This window comes from Saimiri boliviensis, chromosome 10 (genome assembly GCF_048565385.1).
Source record: "Saimiri boliviensis isolate mSaiBol1 chromosome 10, mSaiBol1.pri, whole genome shotgun sequence".
Lineage (NCBI taxonomy): Eukaryota > Metazoa > Chordata > Mammalia > Primates > Cebidae > Saimiri > Saimiri boliviensis.
The window spans coordinates 34,842,081-34,862,824 of record NC_133458.1 but is presented as its reverse complement, the minus strand read 5'-3'; the positions used below and the strand labels follow the sequence as shown (position 1 = coordinate 34,862,824).

General features: G+C 38.5%; 1 protein-coding gene across 1 annotated transcript in view; it reads right to left on the bottom strand.

Annotated features, from left to right (window-relative positions):
* The window catches only part of AASS (aminoadipate-semialdehyde synthase), a 63,098-nt gene extending 48,100 nt beyond the window's left edge, over positions 1 to 14,998 (bottom strand). Inside the window, exons 1-3 of the mRNA XM_003921039.3 lie at positions 14,887 to 14,998; positions 5,188 to 5,412; positions 569 to 745 (exon numbers count right to left, since the gene is read on the bottom strand). Coding sequence (XP_003921088.1) covers positions 569 to 745; positions 5,188 to 5,397 — 387 coding nt within the window. The 5' untranslated portion in view covers positions 5,398 to 5,412; positions 14,887 to 14,998. The remainder of the gene's footprint in view (positions 1 to 568; positions 746 to 5,187; positions 5,413 to 14,886) is intronic.
* Positions 14,999 to 20,744: the final 5,746 nt, after the last annotated feature.

Here is a 20,744-nt window from a genome sequence, read left to right as displayed (position 1 = left end):
ATCTCATTTATTTATTATCTGTCTCCTCCCACTACAATGTAAGCTCTGTGAAGATAAGAATACGTCACTCTTTTGCTCTTTCATTAGAGCAAACAGTATCAGACACATCATCAGCATGAAGTAAATATTTGTTAAATGAATACCCTGTGTTTTAAACAGCTATTAGTTTTCTTCATAGTATTTACATCTCAAAAATGCATTTTTCCTTATGAATGTGAATAAATGTAAAAATTGTCTGTAGTCCACTTCTGGCATACAGAGTGTGCAACCCAGTCAAGTCATTTTACACCTCTGGGTCCCATCTGAAAAATACGGTAGTAGATTATATGATCCCTGGGTTTATTTTCAGCTCTAAAATTCTATTTGGTAATATATGGCCAATTGGCCTTATAAATTGATAAACTGTTTAGGGAAAAAGCTTTTATCATTCTTTCCATTTCAGAATGTAAAAGGAATGCAGTGTTTAGTTCTTAAACTAAAGAAGAAAAGAAAACTAAATCTCCACTTATTAAAAGTAAAAAATACTATTTTTCTACATTAATATTTATAAATATTAATCACTAGTTACCTTTTTTAGAATCTCATCCAACAAGCCCATATTGGCCTCCTGAGCTTTTATTGTGTGGGAGAAAAATGCATAAGTCTTCCTGGACATTAATTTTTCCTCTGGAGGTCTTTTAACTCCCAAAATTAGACAAGCTTCAGAAATATCCTCCTGAAGAATGCCACCAGCTTTGACATATTCCTGAAATTTTAATTATAATGAAAGGTTAATATTCTGATTTGTAATATCCATGTTTTCTTGAATAAAATGTGTAGCAAATAAAGACACAACAAATCTTTTGAAGGAATAAAATCTGTATGAATTAGAACAAATAACAGAACAACTACTTGTAATATTTGTACTTGTTGGTTAAAGATAAATGTATTATGTTCAACACTTACAGCATAAAACAATTAGAAAACTCAGGATACACATATCTTTAAGAAGAGTTTATAATTTGTTCATATCCACTAGCACATGTGACTTAAACATACTTGTGAAATGTACATTTTGTACCAACAATACTCTGAAATAGTAAATGCCAATTTGTGATTTATTATTCAGTTGTATTTTTAAAAGATAAGACATAATTATAACATTTATTTTTCATTGTTTTGGCCCAGTTCGTATTTATTACTGTCCTAACTGTACACTAGTCTGTGCTAGAGATGAGATGCTAAGATACAAGGAAATATTGTCAAGATCCCTTCTATAAAGGAGTTCACAAAATATAGTAAAAAGTAGTCTGGAGTGGAGTAAATGACAAATTCAAACCATTATGATCATCAGCATCTAAGTGATATGCTACTTTAACTGATATTGAGATAATTCCTAGGTGGGATTATCAAAGAAATAAGAAAGTTAAATTAACCTGAATGGTAAGATAACCAGAGAACTATGAAAATTTAAATTAATCTGAATGGCTACCTAAAATTTAAAAAAATGAAAACGGGAAACACAAGATGGTAATATCACTAAGAGGCATTGAAGGCATATAAAAATATGAAGGGAGAGGAGTACAGAGACATTTACAGCATATGAGTAAACTGATTTGGAAATGTAGGTTGAATATCACCATGGCTAATACAAGTTTTATTGGATAATAAGTAACAGTAATCATGGATATGTATTAATAAATTACTGTGTACTTTGCTAAGCTCTTTGCATGAATTATCTCATTGAAATTTCATACAACTTTCATGAGGTAAGTACAATTATAATCCTCATTCAATCAATGGGAAACCTGAGGCTTACACATTTAATTGAGACTGCATAACTAGTACATGAAAGCAATACACAGACATATTTGATTTTTAAATAAAGAAGTATAACCCAAGCAGAATTAAAGGGGCATCCACGATAGCAGTTCAACCACAGATAGATTTAATTAGGAATCTACTTCAAAGGAAAGTAGAGATGAATAAGAGAGATAAAGAATGAACACACAATTTCTCCCTGGTTTCTTAAAAAAACAGTCCATTTTCTCATTTGTAGTAGATTGGCAAATAAACCAAAGTACAATGGAGTACTTACCACACAGTCTTTAAATGAAATGAAATATCTCTAAGAACTTACTTAGAGCAATGTTCAAGATACTTGTAACTAAAGAAAGAAAGGTACAAAAGAGCATATATAGTAGACAGCCTTCTGTATAAGAACAAAAGGGAAATAAATACATAAATACACATACAAGTGTTAATTTTTGCAAAAAAAAAAAAATGAAACAAGAATGATAGATCAGAAACAAAAGTAACCTTTGCGGTGGGTGAGAATTGGATGTAGGGGTTTAAAATGAAAATGTGACTTCATTTCTGGAATTTGTAAAGGTTTTACTTCGAAAAATAAAATTAAATCAAAAAACAGGAAAGAAAACATTAAAATCGAATAGACACAATAATATATAATTCTAGAAGGATATCAGATTGATAATGGAACCACACCAAAAAAAAATTCAAATAAGTTATTTAATACAACACTCTGAATGTTCATTGTTAGATATATTCTAAAGGAAAAAAAAATCAAAGAAATAGTAAATTTCATTTAGTGGGTTTACTGTTAGTTATAATAATAGTATTGTGATCCTGACACTATTTTATATATATTACAGGATAAAGCTAACAACATACGTTAATATTAAAGAATTAAGATTTTTACTGTTGGAGAAAACAGATGCAAATATAAAATTTTAAAGATAAAAAATTCTGCAATGTTAAATTTTCATTTTCCTGGACATTATTTTTTCCTCTGGAGGTCTTTTAGTATCAGTATTAACTTAAGATTGACTAATATATGTATTTGTGTGGGCATCTTCTTGTGTTTATTTCTAAGCTCTGTACACTAAAAGAGCCTAAGAGCAATGGTATCTCAATAACAATAAACATGCTTAACACCACATACCAGATCTTGGTTTCTATATATTAAAAGAGATCAAGGCTTCTTGGTGAAATTATTAATTTCCTGATGTGGAACAGTAAAGGTACAAGGTGAGACTAGGACAATTTGTTATTCTAAGAAATAGGAAAACGCAAAGGTAAATGGATTCATATCCAAAGGACAGAGAAGGCCCCTTGAAGGGACTCGAACTAACCAATTTTGGGAAAATTCAGACATTAAAAAGAATAATGGTAAATGGATTGAACGCAAAGGGTTCATGATTCCAAAATATACTCAAAAAAGCAAAAATTAAAGAAGCAAATGCAACGTCACACTGATAAACAATTCAGCTCACTGTAATAAAACACTTCACAACTCATCTTTTAAGCAACATGTTAAGATTCATCTTGTCAACATGAAGATGTCTATGTAAACTTCTCACAATAAGGCTTTAAATGCAAAGGTAAGAAGGTTTTTTAAAGAAGCATAATTAAACACTGAATTACAGAATTCACAGTCTGGTAAACAGTTCAATATACTGTAATAAAACAGTTCACAACTCAAAAAAGTAGAGGAGCGCAAGAGAAATAAAAGAAAACCTCTTTCTGAAGGAGAATGACAGCAAACAAACTTAGGGGAGTGATAAAATTAGAAAAGCATCACTTCACAAGTCTCCATTAAGAACTAATTCAGGCAAAGATTCAATGGAGGCTAATATGAGTAGCTGTAAAGTTATTTAGGAATAGGGACATTACAGATAATAAAATACCATCTCACAGATGACTCAGTAATTGCAAAGGGTGAAATAAACTTTAACAATGAAGAGCTCTCACTGTAACCACCTCAACCAAGTGATCACACATTGCCAACCATGGGACAACCTGATGTTTTGTGCCTTTGATGTGATGCAATGGGAAGAACATGTATCACTTACATTATATTCATGCTGAAAATGTTTGACATGACACTATAAGTCTTGTGCTCTTTTAAAAACAGTCTACGTCAGCCGGGTGCGGTGGCTCACACCTGTAATCCCAGCACTTTGGGAGGCCAAGGTGGGCGAAGTACAAGGTCAGGAGATTGAGACCATCCTGACCAACACGGTGAAACCCTGTCTCTACTAAAAATACAAAACTTAGCCAGGAGTGGTGGCTCACACCTATAGTCCCAGCTGCTTGGGAGGCTGAGGCAGGAGAATCACTTGAACCCGGGAGGCAGAGGTTGCAGTGAGCCAAGATTGCACCACTGCACTCCAGCCTGGCGACAGAGCAAGACTCTGTCTCAAACAAACAAACAAACAAACAAACAAACAAACAAGAGCCCGGGTGTGGTGGCTCACACCTGTAATCCCAGCACTTTGGGAGGCTGAGGTGGGCGGGTCACGAGGTCAAGAGAGTGAGACCATCCTGGCCAACATGGTGAAATCCCGTCTCTACTAAAACTACAAAAATTAGCCGGGCATGATGACACACGTCTGTAATCCCTGAACTCCAGCCTGGTGACTGAGCAAGACTCAGTCTCAAACACAAAAAAAAAAACAAAGAGAGCCCATATTAACGTTAATATCACTGAAACAAAATCAGAAAGGCATGTGCTGTTTTAGATTGAAAGAACTAAAGACACACAACAATAAAGTACAATAAAGCTTCATTAAACCTCAATTAAAAGACATTTGAGGCAATGGGGAACTTGAACATAGACTATATGAGATATTATGAATTATTAATTTCTTAGATATGAAAATAATATGGTGGCTATGTAGAAAACTGGTTTATTCTGAAGAGATACGCGCTGAAGCATTTAGCAGTAATAAGTTATGAAGTCTGTGACCCACTTTACAATGGTTCAGGAAAGGAAAAGTATATGTGTATATATACATTACTAAAATGGGAATGGGAGTCAAACCTATCCCATAATATTATTTTGAAGCACAAGTGGAATGATGAATATAATGGGCTTCTCTCCAAGTAGCAGGCAAGGTATATTCTCAAAGCAGCATTCTCTGGGGGCAAGAATGGAGTCTTGTCCCCTAGTCCCAGAAGCAGGGCTGCACGTGAAGGAGAGAATGACTGAAATATATCATCTCCTAAAAGTAAGTTCTTTTATTCCTCAGCTGGAGTAAGCATAGAATAGGGTGAAAATAATACTTTTAACCAAAGTAAAGAAATCAAATGACACTAGCAAACATTTTATTTTCACTCAGATGCTCCTTAATTTTCATATGCAGGTTCATTTTATTCTCACGTATGTTAAACATTGGAAATACTTACCTTATCATGAATTGCCCGCCGATTCGAAGGCTGTATCAAGACCTTGTATCCCAGATTGGTGATGCCTTTGATGTGCTTGGGAGCTAAAGGAGCCCTTCTCTCCCAGGCATTCACATCCTCCCTCCGGACGGCCAACACAGCTTTGTAATGAAGATGCCTGGCGAGGCTGACCCCTAGCCTGCCCAGTGCAGTCTTATGTACTCGCAGCATCTTGACACCTGGTGACTGTAAAGACAATGTAAAGAAAGAGAAGAGCAACAAAAGGCAGCAGGGCTGGCAGATCAGTTCTGGTCTCCTGAGAAATCTGCGGTAAAATACAACCCGCTCTTATGAAAACAGACTCAAGGTAGAGAAAAGGGAAGGGAAAAGTGGGATATCAAGTGTTCCTTTACCCAAAGAAAGCCACGTTTCAAAAACAAGATTATTTAACTATAAAATTTTGAAAAGTATAGAGCAACATATGTGACACTAACCAATAACTGTTAAGCTAAAATAGCTTTTTAAATACATATTTTATGAAACATCTATTCAGCATGAAAGTTTTAGACAAATTAATCTACAATCCAGATCCAGGAATATAATAAAGAGCAGGACTTTCAGATTGGTCCAAACGTTGATGGTATCAGGTTTGAAATTCTTATAATGGTATACAAGTTTCTTCACAGTTTAGTGCCAGCCTCTTTCCAGTTCATCTCTCATCATTCCCAAAACAAGTGCTTCTCAATGTGTCCCACAACCTAGTGTCAGTCAGTGAACTGCTTTAAAAAAAAAAAAAAAAAAAAAAAAAAAAAAAAAAAAAACTGGTTTACAATGAGATGTGTACATAAATAGAAAGTAAGCATTTCTATTTATGCATTTATGTTTAGAGATGAAGTCTCACTCTGTCAGTGCTAAAATGAAGTGGTGAGATCATTGCTCACTGCACCCTGGGCTCAAGCGATCCTCTACCCTCAGCCTCCTGAGTAGCTAGAACTAGGGGTGTATATCACCCACCTGGCTAATTTCTTTTTCAATTCTATGACAAATTACTGGGATTACAGGAGTGATCCACCATGTCAGGTCACAAGATCATTTTTTCTAGTAATTAATTGTTACTGGATTTTACAAAACTATTGGTCCTCAACAAATTCAAAATTTAAGAAAAGCAATCGACCAAACAAAGCTATTCTTTTCACCAGAGGTGTTAGAATCTTGAGAAGCAGTGTTAAATCACTCTGCTTCCACCATAGAGTCCAGCCTCACCTTCACTGCTCCCCTTTATTGCTCTAAACATGCCAGTTCCTCTTCCTGGGTTTCCTCTCCAAACCATGACCTCCTCCTGTTGTATTGAAACCCAGCCTGCCTCAACCAGTTTTCCAACTGCTATTCGAGTGAGAAGACTGCATAATTCTACTAATTCAGTCCATCAAGAAATAGCTACAAAAGGGTTACTATGATGAATGTAACGGGCTTCTCTCAAAGTGGCAGGCAAGGTACATTCTCATGAATAAATCCTACTCAAAGCAGCATTCTCTGGGTACAAGAACTGTCTTGTCCTCGTAGTCCCAGAACCAGAGCTGCACATGAAGGAGAGAACGATATCATCCACTGAAAGTAGTTCTTTTATCCCTTAGCTGGAAGAATCATAGAATATGGTAGAAATAATACTTTTAACCAAATTCTAGAAATTAAAGTGACACTAGCAAACATTTTATTTTCATCCAGATGCTCCTGAAGTTTTATATACAGGTTCATTTATATATAAGTTCACTTATTCCTATGCAGAATAAATCTTAGATAAATTTTTAAAGCATAAATATCCAGGTTTCACAGTATTCTATCCATCTTCAAATGGTTACCCACATTTCGTGGCCAAATGTCATTTCAGATGATGATTTGCAGGATCATTTGAATGCTAAAACTTAGTTTTCCATGTAAAGTTGGCAGCAAAATACAAGGACTGAATGATTCTTGTACCTTCTAGAAATTTCCTACCCATCACTGCTAACATATATAGAAAAACTTTCATGAAACACGTTTCTTTTACATCAGACTGCAATCTTGGAAGAGGACCAACTTGATGGATGGGGAAGGCTTGAGCAAACACTTAAACATACAAATACGTTTCCTTGGGGCAAACAACTACTTGCTGTCCAGATGGTAAATTTATAGGACATTTTACAACAGAATCAGAGAACAGACCAAATAGCGAAGAGTCCAGCTAAGAAGGCTTTAAGAAGAGTCCAAAAAGAAAGCAAGCCACACACAGCAAGAGAAACTGCTGATGATTAGGAGTTCAGCCTTTTATTCAGGGCAAAACACGCATGTAAAACAGATTACCAACATTTCAGTAAAAGACTGTTATATACTGCATCTAATTTTTTTGTTTATTCATGTGCTTTTGAAAGAGATCGCACTAAATTCAAACCCAAACCCGTAACATTCAGTTTTCTTGAAGCCAAAAGAAAAAGCACATTGTCCCATAGAACTCGAATTCTTTAGTTCCTAATAAAACCAATTCCAAAGACAGTGATTCCTTTAAACACACACACATGTCCGGAAATCGTCCCATCTTCCCAGCAGGGGCTGTGTTTCATAAATCCACAGGTGACTACATAACCCTGTATCTCTTATTATGAATCAAAATTCTTGACTCCAACAGGAGGAACATGGGCAGAGAATGTAATCCCTCCCTCAGCCCAAGCTTGATTTTTAACCTCATTCATCCACACTCAGTGACAACCCCTGCTCCTTTTTCCACCACCTCCTTTGTCTGGGATGGGGCAGGAAAGCAGGAGACACAGATTCAGACAGAGACACAGACACAGACACAGACACAGACACAGACACTTGTAACATACACATATATACTTTCAAAGGCCAACTATCTTAGAGGACTGGGGGAAAAGAAAGAAGTGGCTGGGACTGAGCTTCAATTCATTTGAGAAACTACTTTCACTTTCACTTTTTGCATGGAAGGCTTAAATTATAATTTCTGTAACTTTCATTATTTAATCAAATGTAACAGTAGTTACCATTGATGAAGTATTACATGCCAAGCTCTATGCTGATCACTTTACAGACATCATTTTATTTCCTCCTTGTAAAAATCTTATTACGCAGATACGTATCCCGATTTGACAGAGGAAGAAACTGAACTGGAGTCAGATAGCATCTGTTGCTTTTAAGCAGAAGCAGGATTCCTAGTTTAATGTTTAACATCTGGAATTTTCTCTTCTTTGACAAAGCCTACGGATTTACATCACATAGATTCAACCCATGCTGTTACTCCAGCCAATTCTTGTTTCAGAAAGAAATCAGATCCATAACAGCATTTACTTCAATAGTTACAGTGAATTATCCGTTCTCCCCTCAGCATGTGGTGTCTCTCTTACTACTTTTTCTGCTTTATACTGAAAATCATTTCTGGGTAACTGCCAAGGTAAATTCTGAATTTCTGTGTGCTTAGAAACAAAAAGTTCGATTATAGCATAACTGTGAGATAATCCTTGAACCTTAAAACTTGGTCTCAGCATAGAACTTTCAAGACCTACAGTTCATCTGCTTCTAAGGTCTTCAAGAAATAGGAAATAGTGAGAATTTCTAAATTGCACTTCAGGTGTCTAGTATTTCATGGAAATGCCAACAGGGGTTGCTTTGGCTTTTTGTCCTGGATTTTGTGGTATTTTTCAAGAATATCAGAAAGTAAATTCAATATATATTTCTGGAATGATTTCAGTGAAGCAAGGATGGAAGATCTTGTTTTATTCACCACCAGCTCTAGTGAGGTTACCTGACAGTGTCAGGTGCTGATAGCAGCTCGTAACACAAACAAGGAGGATGTAGAAAAGCAGGAGGCAGAAAACGGGGAAAAATAAAAAGCTAGAGAGAGCAAAGGGAAGGAAAATAGAGAAAGAGAAGTGTCACACTGGCAAGGGCGGGGTACAAAACCCTTCCTCTGACAAATTGCGACAGTCTTCCTTTTGATACATGCAGGTTAACATTTCAAATATTAAAATAAAATTTAAAATATTTCTTCTCTGTTTTTGTAAAATAGAACACCACTAAGGTGTACACTTTTATTTACCTAAGATTGATCAGGAATTTGAAATGTCTCTAAAAGTCATGGGAGCATTATAGTGAATTGCAGAGATACAGTGGCCCCTGCTTATCTGTGGATGATACATTCCAAGACCCCCAGTGGATGCTTGAAGTCTCTGATAGTCCCAAACTCTATACATACTGTGTTTTTTTCCCTATATATACATACCTATGATAAAATTTAATTTATAAATTAAGTACTGTAAGAGATTAGCAACAATAATAAAATAGAACAATTATAATATACTGTAATAAAAGTTACGTAAATGTGGTCTCTCTTTCTCTCAAAATACCTTAGTATACTTTATTCACTTATTTTCAGATCAGATTGACAGTGGGTAACTGAAACCATGGAAAGTGAAAACTTGGATAAGAAGGAACTGCTGTGTACTGAGACAGGAAGATGATAGTGAAGATTGATTGGTAGCAATAGGAGAACATACTCTATAATGCTATTTTATCTTTCCATTTCTCACGGAAGCAAGACTTAATCTTTTAATTTACTAATTACCTAATTTTACAACAAAAACATGAGAATCAGAGGAAAGAGCATGCTTGAATGTTCTTTGTATTTTGTATTATTTTCCAGAGAAAGGGAAGGAAAATGACAGAGAGAGAGAGAGAGAAAGACACAGAGATAGAGCTCAAATCTCGGCACTCCATACATATCCCACCATTTTTTTTCAATGTTCTGTGGTCACTGAGTACATCATCATTCTAAATCACATGGAGAAACCAAAGCAAAGCAGATTCTTTAAAATGTACTTACAGAGATTATATGTAAGAAAAGCCATTCTCATGGCAGAGAATCTTAAGTGTGGTTAGAAAGGTCCTTTCAGAGTATGAACAGACTGGCCTTTTGTACAATTACATATATTAAAATAAAAGCAGCCAGTCATGGGCTTATAGCATGAATATTTTCTAATATTTAAATTATAATGAAATCCAGAAAGTCTCTTTATAGAGTTATCAAAATATAATCTTTTGTACACTGATTATGGGACAAGTGCTTTTGATTCTCTTCCTTTAATTAAAAAAATATTTGGGGGCTACTTAAGATATACACAGCATGATGCACTTGGTAAAACTATAAAGAAGCAGTAGTCCAGTCCCTGCCCATGTTCAGAATTCATTTTATCTAATTAAATGGTGCTGATCAATATCTGATGGTGCATTAAGTACTGATTATAACTAAATATTAGAGTCAAAATGGGTCTGATAGAATATAATCTAAAACCCAGTATTATAAATGAGAATAGTGAGGCCCATGGAAATAAGGGATTTTTTTCTGTTTTATAGAAAGCATTTTCCAAGCCTCTATTATATATTTTTATTATGACTTATCATAATGGATGTCATAATAAGACAGTCTGTTGTTCTTGTTGGTATAACTTTTTAAATGTAATTTGATTAAGATTTTTTTCCTCTGCTACTTTTCAGTCAGTAGTTATGCCATAAAATGATGTATTTGGCCAGGCATAGTGGCTCACACCTGTAATGCCAGCACTTTGGGAGGCCAAGGCAGGCAGATCGCCCGAGGTCAGGAATTAGCGACCAGCTTGGGCAACATGGCAAAACCCTATCTCTACTAAAAACACAAAAAAATTAGCCCAGAGTGGTGGCACATGCTGATAATCCCAGCTACTCGGGAGGCTGAGACACAAAAATTACTTGAACCCAGGAGGTAAAGTTTGCAGTAAGTGAGGATCATGCCACTGTACTCCAGCCTGGACAACAAAGTGAGACTATCTCAAAAAACAAACAAACAAAAAAAGGTGTATTTAATTTTTGCAGTTTTTATAAGAGAAGTGGGTAGATGAAGAGAGCTGAGATTTTCATGGAACTATTTACTCTTCCATCAAATATCAAAAATGTTCTAAGTCTCTTCAACCCTTTCCATAGGATCAATCTAATCAGACTATTTTTTAAGCTTACAGATCGCCTACCTACCCAAAACAATGTACGAGCATTACAAGAGCATAAGAATGAACTAAGCATTGCTCCTCTTAATTTCTGTCACTTCTATTGGGATATGTATAAAGGATTACACATTCATCATGGAAGACATTCAGGCCAAATGTTCCAACTTTAATTTCCATGGTTAAGAATGTGCTCTTTATCCATCTATTTTAGATCTTTAAAATAATTTCACTACAACATAATTTAGTGACTCAAATAAAAACTATCAAATCATATGGGGAGATTTCTCAATGCCAAATTGTTTGCAATAATCAGGCATATATTGTGATTAATTATTGAGAGACTAAGAATGGGGTAATAGAGTCTTTAGATGAGGAAAATAAGTTCATGGATGAACAACACTAATTATTTATATTCACCCTTCCAATTAATTAAAAAATGTATAAAAGTATATCTTAAAAACCCATGGTTTCCCAAGAAGCCCTGGTGTCTGTAAATAAGCATGGATAGCTCTATGGCTATGAGTCTTAGCCTACATTAGATACTTGGTATGCAAACCATAATATTTTTGGAGAGGTTCAAAGAGTTCCAGAATTAACAGAGCACCAGGTGATGACCTATAACTAATCCAAATCCCTCCCCATTTCAAGGCTTGCTAGAACTAGGCTTGGGCTTGCATTAACACCGGTCTCCATACTTTCACTTCCTGTGCGTGGGTACATTTCTTTTAATGCTTCCATGTTAAACCCTTTATAAAATACATTACCAGACTAAGAAGAAAATGGTAGACTTTAGGGGAAGACATCTATTAGTATTAATCAATCTGGTCTGAGAATTTTCAGCTACTCAAAGACATCCAAATACATGACACATGTTTCTCCTGGTTTCTAGCTCATAATTTTAGCTTCACTGAAATGGAATACAAAGTTAGTTCTAAATTGGAATCTAGTCCAAAATGCTTATCTGCTTACTTGTCTGTCTCTTTGCTAAACTGTAAATGTGTATGAATTATGTTTTACTCATCTCTGTATTCCCTATGACTGGCAAATAGGAAAACAGCAAGTATTTTAAGAAAGAATAAATAAATGAATGGGAAAATTTAATAAACATTATAGAGATCTATGTAGCAAGAAAATGAACAGAAATGGACACCTGAATGAGAAGAGACTCACATTGTCCCAAGCCTGAAAAAAAAAAAAAAAAAAGCTCGATTCCCTTCTAAGATCTCATAGATCAACAAATGTTATGAAATACAGTACAGTATGGTGAGAAAACCCAGATATGAGAACTGGGACACATAACTAGATGTAGGATTCCTCCTCTTGACTTCGGTTTCCTTATCCAGAATAAAATATAATACTAAAGTCCCTTTCAGCTCTGATATGCTGATTCTATTAAGCATAGTAGTTACTGGACACCGAATTACAAAAACACTAGAAATGTAGCACATAAATAGGCACTCTGACTTATGAATTTCTAGCTAATGTACACCAAACAGGGAAACAAAATACCAAAAACACAATCAAGAAAGAATGGGCGTTCACCTAAGTTATCTGTATTAACATCATGAACCAGAAGCCAAGAGCTTGCAACAGAAGATAGATATGTCAAAGGAATACTGATTTCTCTCCTGGGTTCCTCTGCGGACAAACTTACTCTGTGACCTTGGTTGGTAACTTAAACTGTCAGTGTATCAACTGCAAAATGAGTCATATTAACCTCTACCTCTTAGGGCCCTTGTGATATTTAATTGAGCTAATATGCATAAAGTGCTGAGCATTGCTTGTGTGTCATAAACAATAAATATTAAGGAAAAGAAAAGCCCCCAAGCTTGCCTACTCCTCAAAAGTGAGCACAACCACACCACTAACAGCAGACACACATTTCTTTCCTCTGTCACACCATAGTAAGGCCTTCACCATGGCTCCATATTAATCCGCCCACCGTTATATTATTCTAGAAAAAAAAAATAGAGCCCAATAAACCCTTTCTTCAAATTCAGACTTTAGGCATGGATGTTCAAAATGAATAAATTACCATTTTAATGTTGTATTTCATCAAATTGAAGACTTTTTTTTTTCTTTCAGATTTTAGCATCTGTGAAATAGGGATGCATCTTACAATTGATGGCACCTTAAATCAGATGAACGTGGTAATAATGTTTTGGGATTATTTCTCATTCCAAATATTTGTTTCCATGATTTCATGAATTACATAGACTCTTTTGTGGCCTTACCTAGAAAATTTACCACCATTTGTAATGTTATTTCTATGAAAAAATTAATAAAAGAATATATGAAAAACATGAAACGTTTTGTTAAATGGGGACTTTTTACACACCAAAGATCATTTCCAAAATTCTGAGCCAAGGTCTGTTAAAGGACTAGTGAGAAAAAAAAATCAATTACAAATAAATCAAAGTTCTGATCATGCCATCATCAATAGCATGTGAGACTGATAACAAACATGATTATCTGGAAAGTAGGAAAATGACTCTGGTAAATTGGCTTCAATTTTTGTCCACCTAACTCATTTTGCAGAATGGCCACCAGGTTACACAGTCAAATCATGTAGCCCTAGATTCACTCATCTTCGTGGGAAAAAAAGAAGAGGGGAATGCAAGGGACAAAATACACAAACCCAGAAACACCAAAGTGCTATCAGTGTTTTGGGTTTTTTAAAATAAATTATTGGAAAGCCACAGCTTCAGTCAATGACCATTCAGTACTGTGTATAACTACATCTCACAGCTGGACCTTCTCCACTGATGACCCACAACACCAAAAAATGTTAATCCTTGTTCAAGTTACTGAACTAATTCATTCTCTCTCTAGTGCGCGCGCTTTCTCTCTCCCGCTCCTCTCAACCCCCAATCCCCTGAAATCGGTGTCTGGAAAGCGCATTTGTTCTTCTGAAGCGGTCAGGACAGACGTCCAGCCCCATTCAAGAGAGCAGGGTGAGTAAACTGCTCCTCCCGGCGCCCCCTCCAGCGTGAGTGCTCACTAAGGCCCGCACGGCCCCGCAGGGCTCAGGAGCTCGGGAAACCCAGACAGGCAAGGCGCCCAGCGTCCACCCCTCTGCGATCCTTGCTGCAGAATGGACAGCGCACAGCAGCTAGCTAGGCGGGTCTGTGTCTCGGACACTGCGCAGCCCAGATGGACAAGGAGAGAAGTTTGTAATCAGAGTTTGGCTCCCCCGGGCCCTGGGAGGGAAAGGGGAAAGAACCGCCCTGAAATCCCCATCCATCCACCGCCTCCGCAGCCAGCTATCCCCGCTAAGCACGCGGTCCAACGACGAACAAGGCAGTCTCTCCGCCGCTTCCCCAGTCCTTTATTCCCCAGCCATTGCACCGCCACTACCCGCCCCCCCCCCCAAAAAAAAGAAAGAAAAGCAATCCGATTTGCAATACCTTGCCTTTCTGCTTGGAAACGCTGGAGCTGAGCTGACAGCTCTCCCTCCCTTCCCCTCAGTTAAACGCTCGGCGTTTCCGCTCTCCCTCCCTTTCTTGCAGCGAGGCCCGAAAGCTCGCCGCCTCCTCCGTCTCTCTGCCCCGCCAGCCTGCTGGGAAGCCTCGCGGCGCCGGGACGGAGGGCCGAGCTCGCGGGCCCTTCCCAGCGAGACTGGCCGCGATCTCCAGCGCATCTCACAGGCTGAGCCCACCCGCGCTGCAGCTCAGCCTCCGCGGGGACCCCTCCTCACCTCGTCCGCTCTGGGGCGCCGACTGGTCTCCCCCCGCCTCGGATCTTCCGAGCCGCTGCAGGGCAGGCTCCGAATTCCCAGCCGAAATTGGGATGGGAGCCCGGGAAGTAGGAGGTGTTTGCTCAACTTCTGAAGACGTCACGCCTCTGCCTCCCGCAGCCAATCAGCGGCCGCCCTGGGGGAACAACCTTCTTCTCCGCCAATCGGCGGCGCGGCCAGCTCTTAGGTCGGGCCCGGCCCCTGCTCCTCCCCGAGATCCTTCTGCCTCTCGGATCTCTGACCTGAGTTCTTAGCTGGGACGTCGCGTCCTCCCAGGATAATCATCGACCAGGTTTGTAACTGTCCGTGGCAGAAGGCGGGCCGGGACGGAGAAAAACGAAAACAGTCTGGGCTCTACGCGCTGCACAGATGGGCACACCTCCTGGAGAAAAGTTGCGAGCGCCGGTACCTGTACCTCACCTTAGTTCAGGGGTAGGCACTTTTCAAAGCATTTCCCCGCCTTGTCACAAGCCTATGAACCCAGGTGACGGTTCTTACAGCGGTTTCAGGAGCCAGCCAGCGGAGAATCTGAGAAATTAAATCTGAGGTGTTTATGTGCTTGTGGCAATGTCCAATGTTCTCGAAAGGTCCTAACTACGGAGGAGGCCTGGAGGGAGGGGGGAAATGTGTTTACAGACATTAGCTCCAGCACCAGGAACTGAAGAATCGTCTGAAGCCCAGTTGTGATCCCCCAATGGTCAGAGGTTAATCTTCCCTCCTGTTTTTACAACTTTCTCCACCACTTACTCTTCTTATGCCTACCATAGATGTATTTAGCTACTGAACTCTTATGTCAACAATCTATAGCCAGAACGTTCTTGAGACTCCACTCATATCTCCAATTGCAGGGAAAATTAGTATTTATTTATTTAGTTTTGGTAGCGACGGGGTCTCTCTATGTTGACCAGGCCACTGGTCTGGAACTCCTGGTCTCAAGCTATCCTCCCACCTCATCCTCCCAAAGCACTGGGATTACAGGTGTTAGCCACTATGCCCAGCTCCAAATTAGAATTTTTTCTGTAAGTAGAGTTGGAATTTTCCTCTGTGTCTTAGCTTTACATTTCCAAAATCGAATCCCTTATCATTCTTGGAAAGTCTTCCGAAGGCTGGGTATAGTAGTTCACATCTGTAATCTCAGCACTTTGAGAGACTGAGGCTGGAGGATCACTTGAGCCCAGGAGTTTAAGACCAACCTGGGCAATGTAGCAAGACCTATCTCTATAAAAAATAAAAAAAAACAAAAAACAAAAAAAAATCACCTAGGTGTGGTGACACATGCCTGTGGTCCCAACTACTCAGGAGGCTGAGGCAGGAGGATCACTTGAGCCAGGGGAAGTCAAGGCTGCAGTGAGTCCTGATCATGCCACGGTGACAGAGTAAGACTCTGTCTCGAAAAATAAAATAAAATAAAGCCTTCCCTTCTGTGTTCACTAGCTCTGTTATTAATACCACTGCCTTCCTAGTCACCACCTGTGCAGACTTGAAAAGCCAAGGTCACTTCATTCTTCCCCTAGCCCCTCAGCCTTATCCTTGGTGTTGACGCTTTCCTTTAAAACCCAACTACTGCTGGGCATGGTAGCTCATGGCTATAATCCCAGCACTTTGAGAGGCCAAGGTGGGTGGACCACCTGAGGTCAGGAGTTCGAGACCAGCCTGACTAACATGGTGAAACCCTGTCTCTACTAAAAATACAAAAATTAGCTGGGCGCCTGTAATACCAGCTACTCAGGAGGCAGAGGCAAGAGAATGGCTTGAACCCAAGAGGCAGAGATTGCAGTGAGCCAAGATGGTGCCATTGCATTTTAGCCTAATAGAGCAAGACTCCAGAAAACAAAACAAAACAAAACAAAAAAAAAACAAAAAAACCACTACTATCACCCTACTTCAAACCCTTTTTATATACAACCTAAACCATATATATATATATATATATATATATATATATATATATAAAGCATAAAACTCTAATTGTCTCATTGCCCTAAGCAAAAAGTCTCAGAAACTACCTACTACTTTTAGAACATCAGCATAAAGTTCTTCACACAATGTTACTTGTTTCAGGTATGGCCAAAACCAGCCAGCTTGGCTTAATTTCTGCAGCAGAACTGGCCTGAAACCACCACTGAGACACAATTATACCTTGCTATCTTCCTAAGGATTAAGTGTCTGGGTAAGAATGTAAGAATCCTTACTTTTATCCTTCAAGTTGTCAATCATGGGCAAGTTACTTAGTTTTCAAAAAAAGCCTGTGTTCCATTATCTGTTAATGGGATAATAGTAGCAACGACTTCATGAAGTCATGAGAACAAAATGAGATAATGGCCAAAGTGCTCTGCAAGCGTCTAGCTGAAGAAACTGGAAATCATTATTTATTTTCCTCCAAACATTTCATGTTGTACACTTATCTGTAATTCTAATCTGCAAAAATATTCACCTTTCAAAAACTAACCAATCCTTTGGGATTCCGCTCAAATGCCACTCCAATAATGAAAACTTTCCAGAATATTTCAACCAGATGTGATTTCTCCCCTTCTCCCTTGTATATTGGCCTCTCTTATTATACTTATCACAGTCTCCCTTTTATTATAGTTATTTGTACTTATCTTATCCACATTGCTCAGCTCACCTGTCATCACCACCATAAAATAAGACTATGTACTTCGACTTGCTCTTTTCTTTATCATTGCTTCTAGTACAATGCTATGCATATAATAGTTCAGGCAGGGTCTCAACAGAAAATATGTGGCACAATCCAGCTGGTAAATTAGGAGACATAAAAGGACTGAATATATGCAGGGATAAAGGAAAGTGGCCGCATATGATGAATGACACACCCTGGGACTAGCAACAGTGACAATCACTCACAGGCTTAAACAGGGCCAGGGAAAGAAACAGTTACCAGAATGCAGAAATAGTTCTACCTGTAGTGTAGCCGCAGCTGTAGGGAGTGCCATTCAATCAACAATAGTGGTTTCTGGCGGGAATAAAGCTGCCTAAAGATCAGTCCTGCTGGCCGGGAGCATTGGCTCATGCCTGTGATCCCAGCACTTTGGGAGGCCAAGATGAGTGGATCACTTGAGGTCAGGAGTTTGAGACCAGCCTGGCCAACATAGTGAAACCCTGTCTCCACTAAAACTACAAAAATTAGCCATGCATGGTGGCATGTGCCTGTAATCCCAGCTACTTGGGAGGCTGAGGTAGGAGAATTTCTTGAACCTAGGAGGAAGAGGTTACAGTGAGCCGAGATCACACCACTGTACTTCAGCCTGGGCGACAAGAGTGAAAATCCATCTCAAAAAACAAAACCAAAAACAGATTAATCTTACCTGAAAAGGGACCTACCTAAGGCAGGGGTCAAAAAATTTTTCTCTGTAAAGAGCCAGAAAGTAAATACTTTAGGCTTCTCGCATCATATCGTATCTGTCATGTCATGGTTACTCAATTCTGCTGGCTGGAGTGTAAAGGTATTTATAGGCTATACTTAAATGGATGTGTGTGGCTGTGTTTCAATGAAACCTAATTTACAAAAGTAGGCTGCCGGTCAGATAGGGCCTCTGGGCTACATAGTTTGAAGACCCCTGTCCTTCCATTGTGAAGGAATAATCTTACTTCACTCTCCTCCTGCCCCTATGTCTCCTGCTGGTCCCCTCTGCTGATGGAACATAAATAAAGCCAGATTGTTAGTGCAGTCCAAAAAGGTCACCTCCCATTCTGGGGCCAGAGCAGAATTTCTAGAAGAGGACAGAAATTCTAGAAGGTTCAAAGGAGAATATTCAGCAGAAAATGTTTTCAAGCAACTGCTTGTTGAAATGAATGAATCATATGACCATTCACTGTGAATCCCACTGTAAATGGTTGAACACTCATGGAAAACGTGCCAAAATTTAATTCCTAAACAGAAAAAGCTGGGAAAGGTCTCTGTACCATCGTGACTCCAACGAGGACCTGAGGCTCAGCATGCTTCTCTTTTGCACTTGAGCACCAGAGTGAATGGGAGTTGGATTTAATCCCTTCTTTTCCACTCACTGGCAAGCCACTTTGTCTCTTTAAGTCTCATTTTATCCCATCAGGATGGCAGAGAACATCACAGGGTTGTCAAGATTAAATGTAGCATGTTCTTAATATATATGAGCTAATGTTAAGCTTACTAGTTTGCTCTATCACCCTCTCACCTTTCGTTGCATTCAGAACCCAGTCTCACTTTTAAACAACTTTTGCCATAAAGAGAAAACAAGTCGGTATTTGGGAGGAGAAGGAATAAATCCAGCACACTCCTACATTTGTTACATTTATTTCTCAAAATTTGGTACAGTATGTCCTCACTTAACATCGTCAACAGGTTCTTGGAAACCATGACTTCAAGCAAAACAAACATTCAGCAGTTCATTGAATAACATCATTTTATTCAGCATAGTTTTGTTATAATATTGATGAGAAAAAAATGGTTTTGTTACATATACATATGTCATTTTGCTTAAAGTCAGTTTCCAAGAACATATGGATGACATCACGTCAAGACTTACCGTATTTCTTAAATGAACAGCAATTTTTATGATGTCATTTATGATATACCCACCCTAATAGATTATTCTACATATAGAACTTTCTTATAGGCAGAAAGCGCAAATTTAAAATAAGAAGTAACTTAGGAAAGAAAAGTTTTAAACGACAATTACTGTTGTCAACTTCCATATTATCTTGGACATGGCACACACTTTTTTTCCCTGGAAATAATTTAAAAATGAATTCAGATAAAACAAGAGTAGGAACTACCCAAACGTCAATCTAAATCTCACTTCCTGCAACCAGGACTGTTCTCCCCGACAACCACCACCCTTAGATGAAAGAAGAAAATTAATTCCTGCTTCAACTCCTCTGCCATTAGTCATTTTTAGGGAATCCTTCCTGAAAAAAAATTTAAGAAAATGCCAAGACTCTTGGCATTTTTAGGGCCAATTTTTATTGGTTTGTAATGTTTTTTTAAAAAACTTCCCATGGATCTGCAGCTTATTTTAAGAGTTACAGGTTTAATGCACCCAACTCAGCAGATTTGCTGCCCGTTACTGCCCACTTAGTAACTGTTACCACACGTATATCAGGACTTTGGAATTTTCAGTTACACATCACTATAAGGAAGGCATGAAAGTTATATTTTATACTAACATAAGCAAATTTGGGGAATGCAAATTTCAGAATACATCCCACTGACATAATGGATTTAATGTATTCAAATCAAGGAAGAAATCCAGTATTCCCTTCCCCACCCTCTTTTGAGCCAAAGTCTCAAAAGAAAAGATTCTTTAAAGAACTAAGAAAAGATTGAGGAGGAAGGCGGAAAAAAATTAAAGTAAATGCCGGGCACTGTGCCTCATGCCTGTAAATCCCAGCACTTTGGGAGTCCGAGGTGGGCAGATCACAAGGCGTTCAAGTCCAGCCTGACTAAAATGCTGAAATCCCATCTCTACTAAAAATACAAAAATTAGCCGGGCATGGTGGTGCACACCTGTAATCCCAACTACTCAGGAGGCTGAGGCAGAAGAATCACTTGAACCCGGGAGGCGGAGGTTGCAGTGAGCCGAGATTGCGCCACTGCACTCCAGCCTGGATGACAGAGAGAGACTCGGTCTCAAAAAAAAAAAAAAAAATTAAAGTACAAAGAAAACACACAGGTAATCTAATCTTTCTGGGGGTTGAGCTGGAGACAGCTAACAGACCAGGTTTAGGAGTGTCGACCTAAAGGAAAAAACTGAAACAAACTTAATATAATGAAGAGCCCATTTGGTTGAAGTTTGAGGACTGCAACCAGAGTGCATATATTC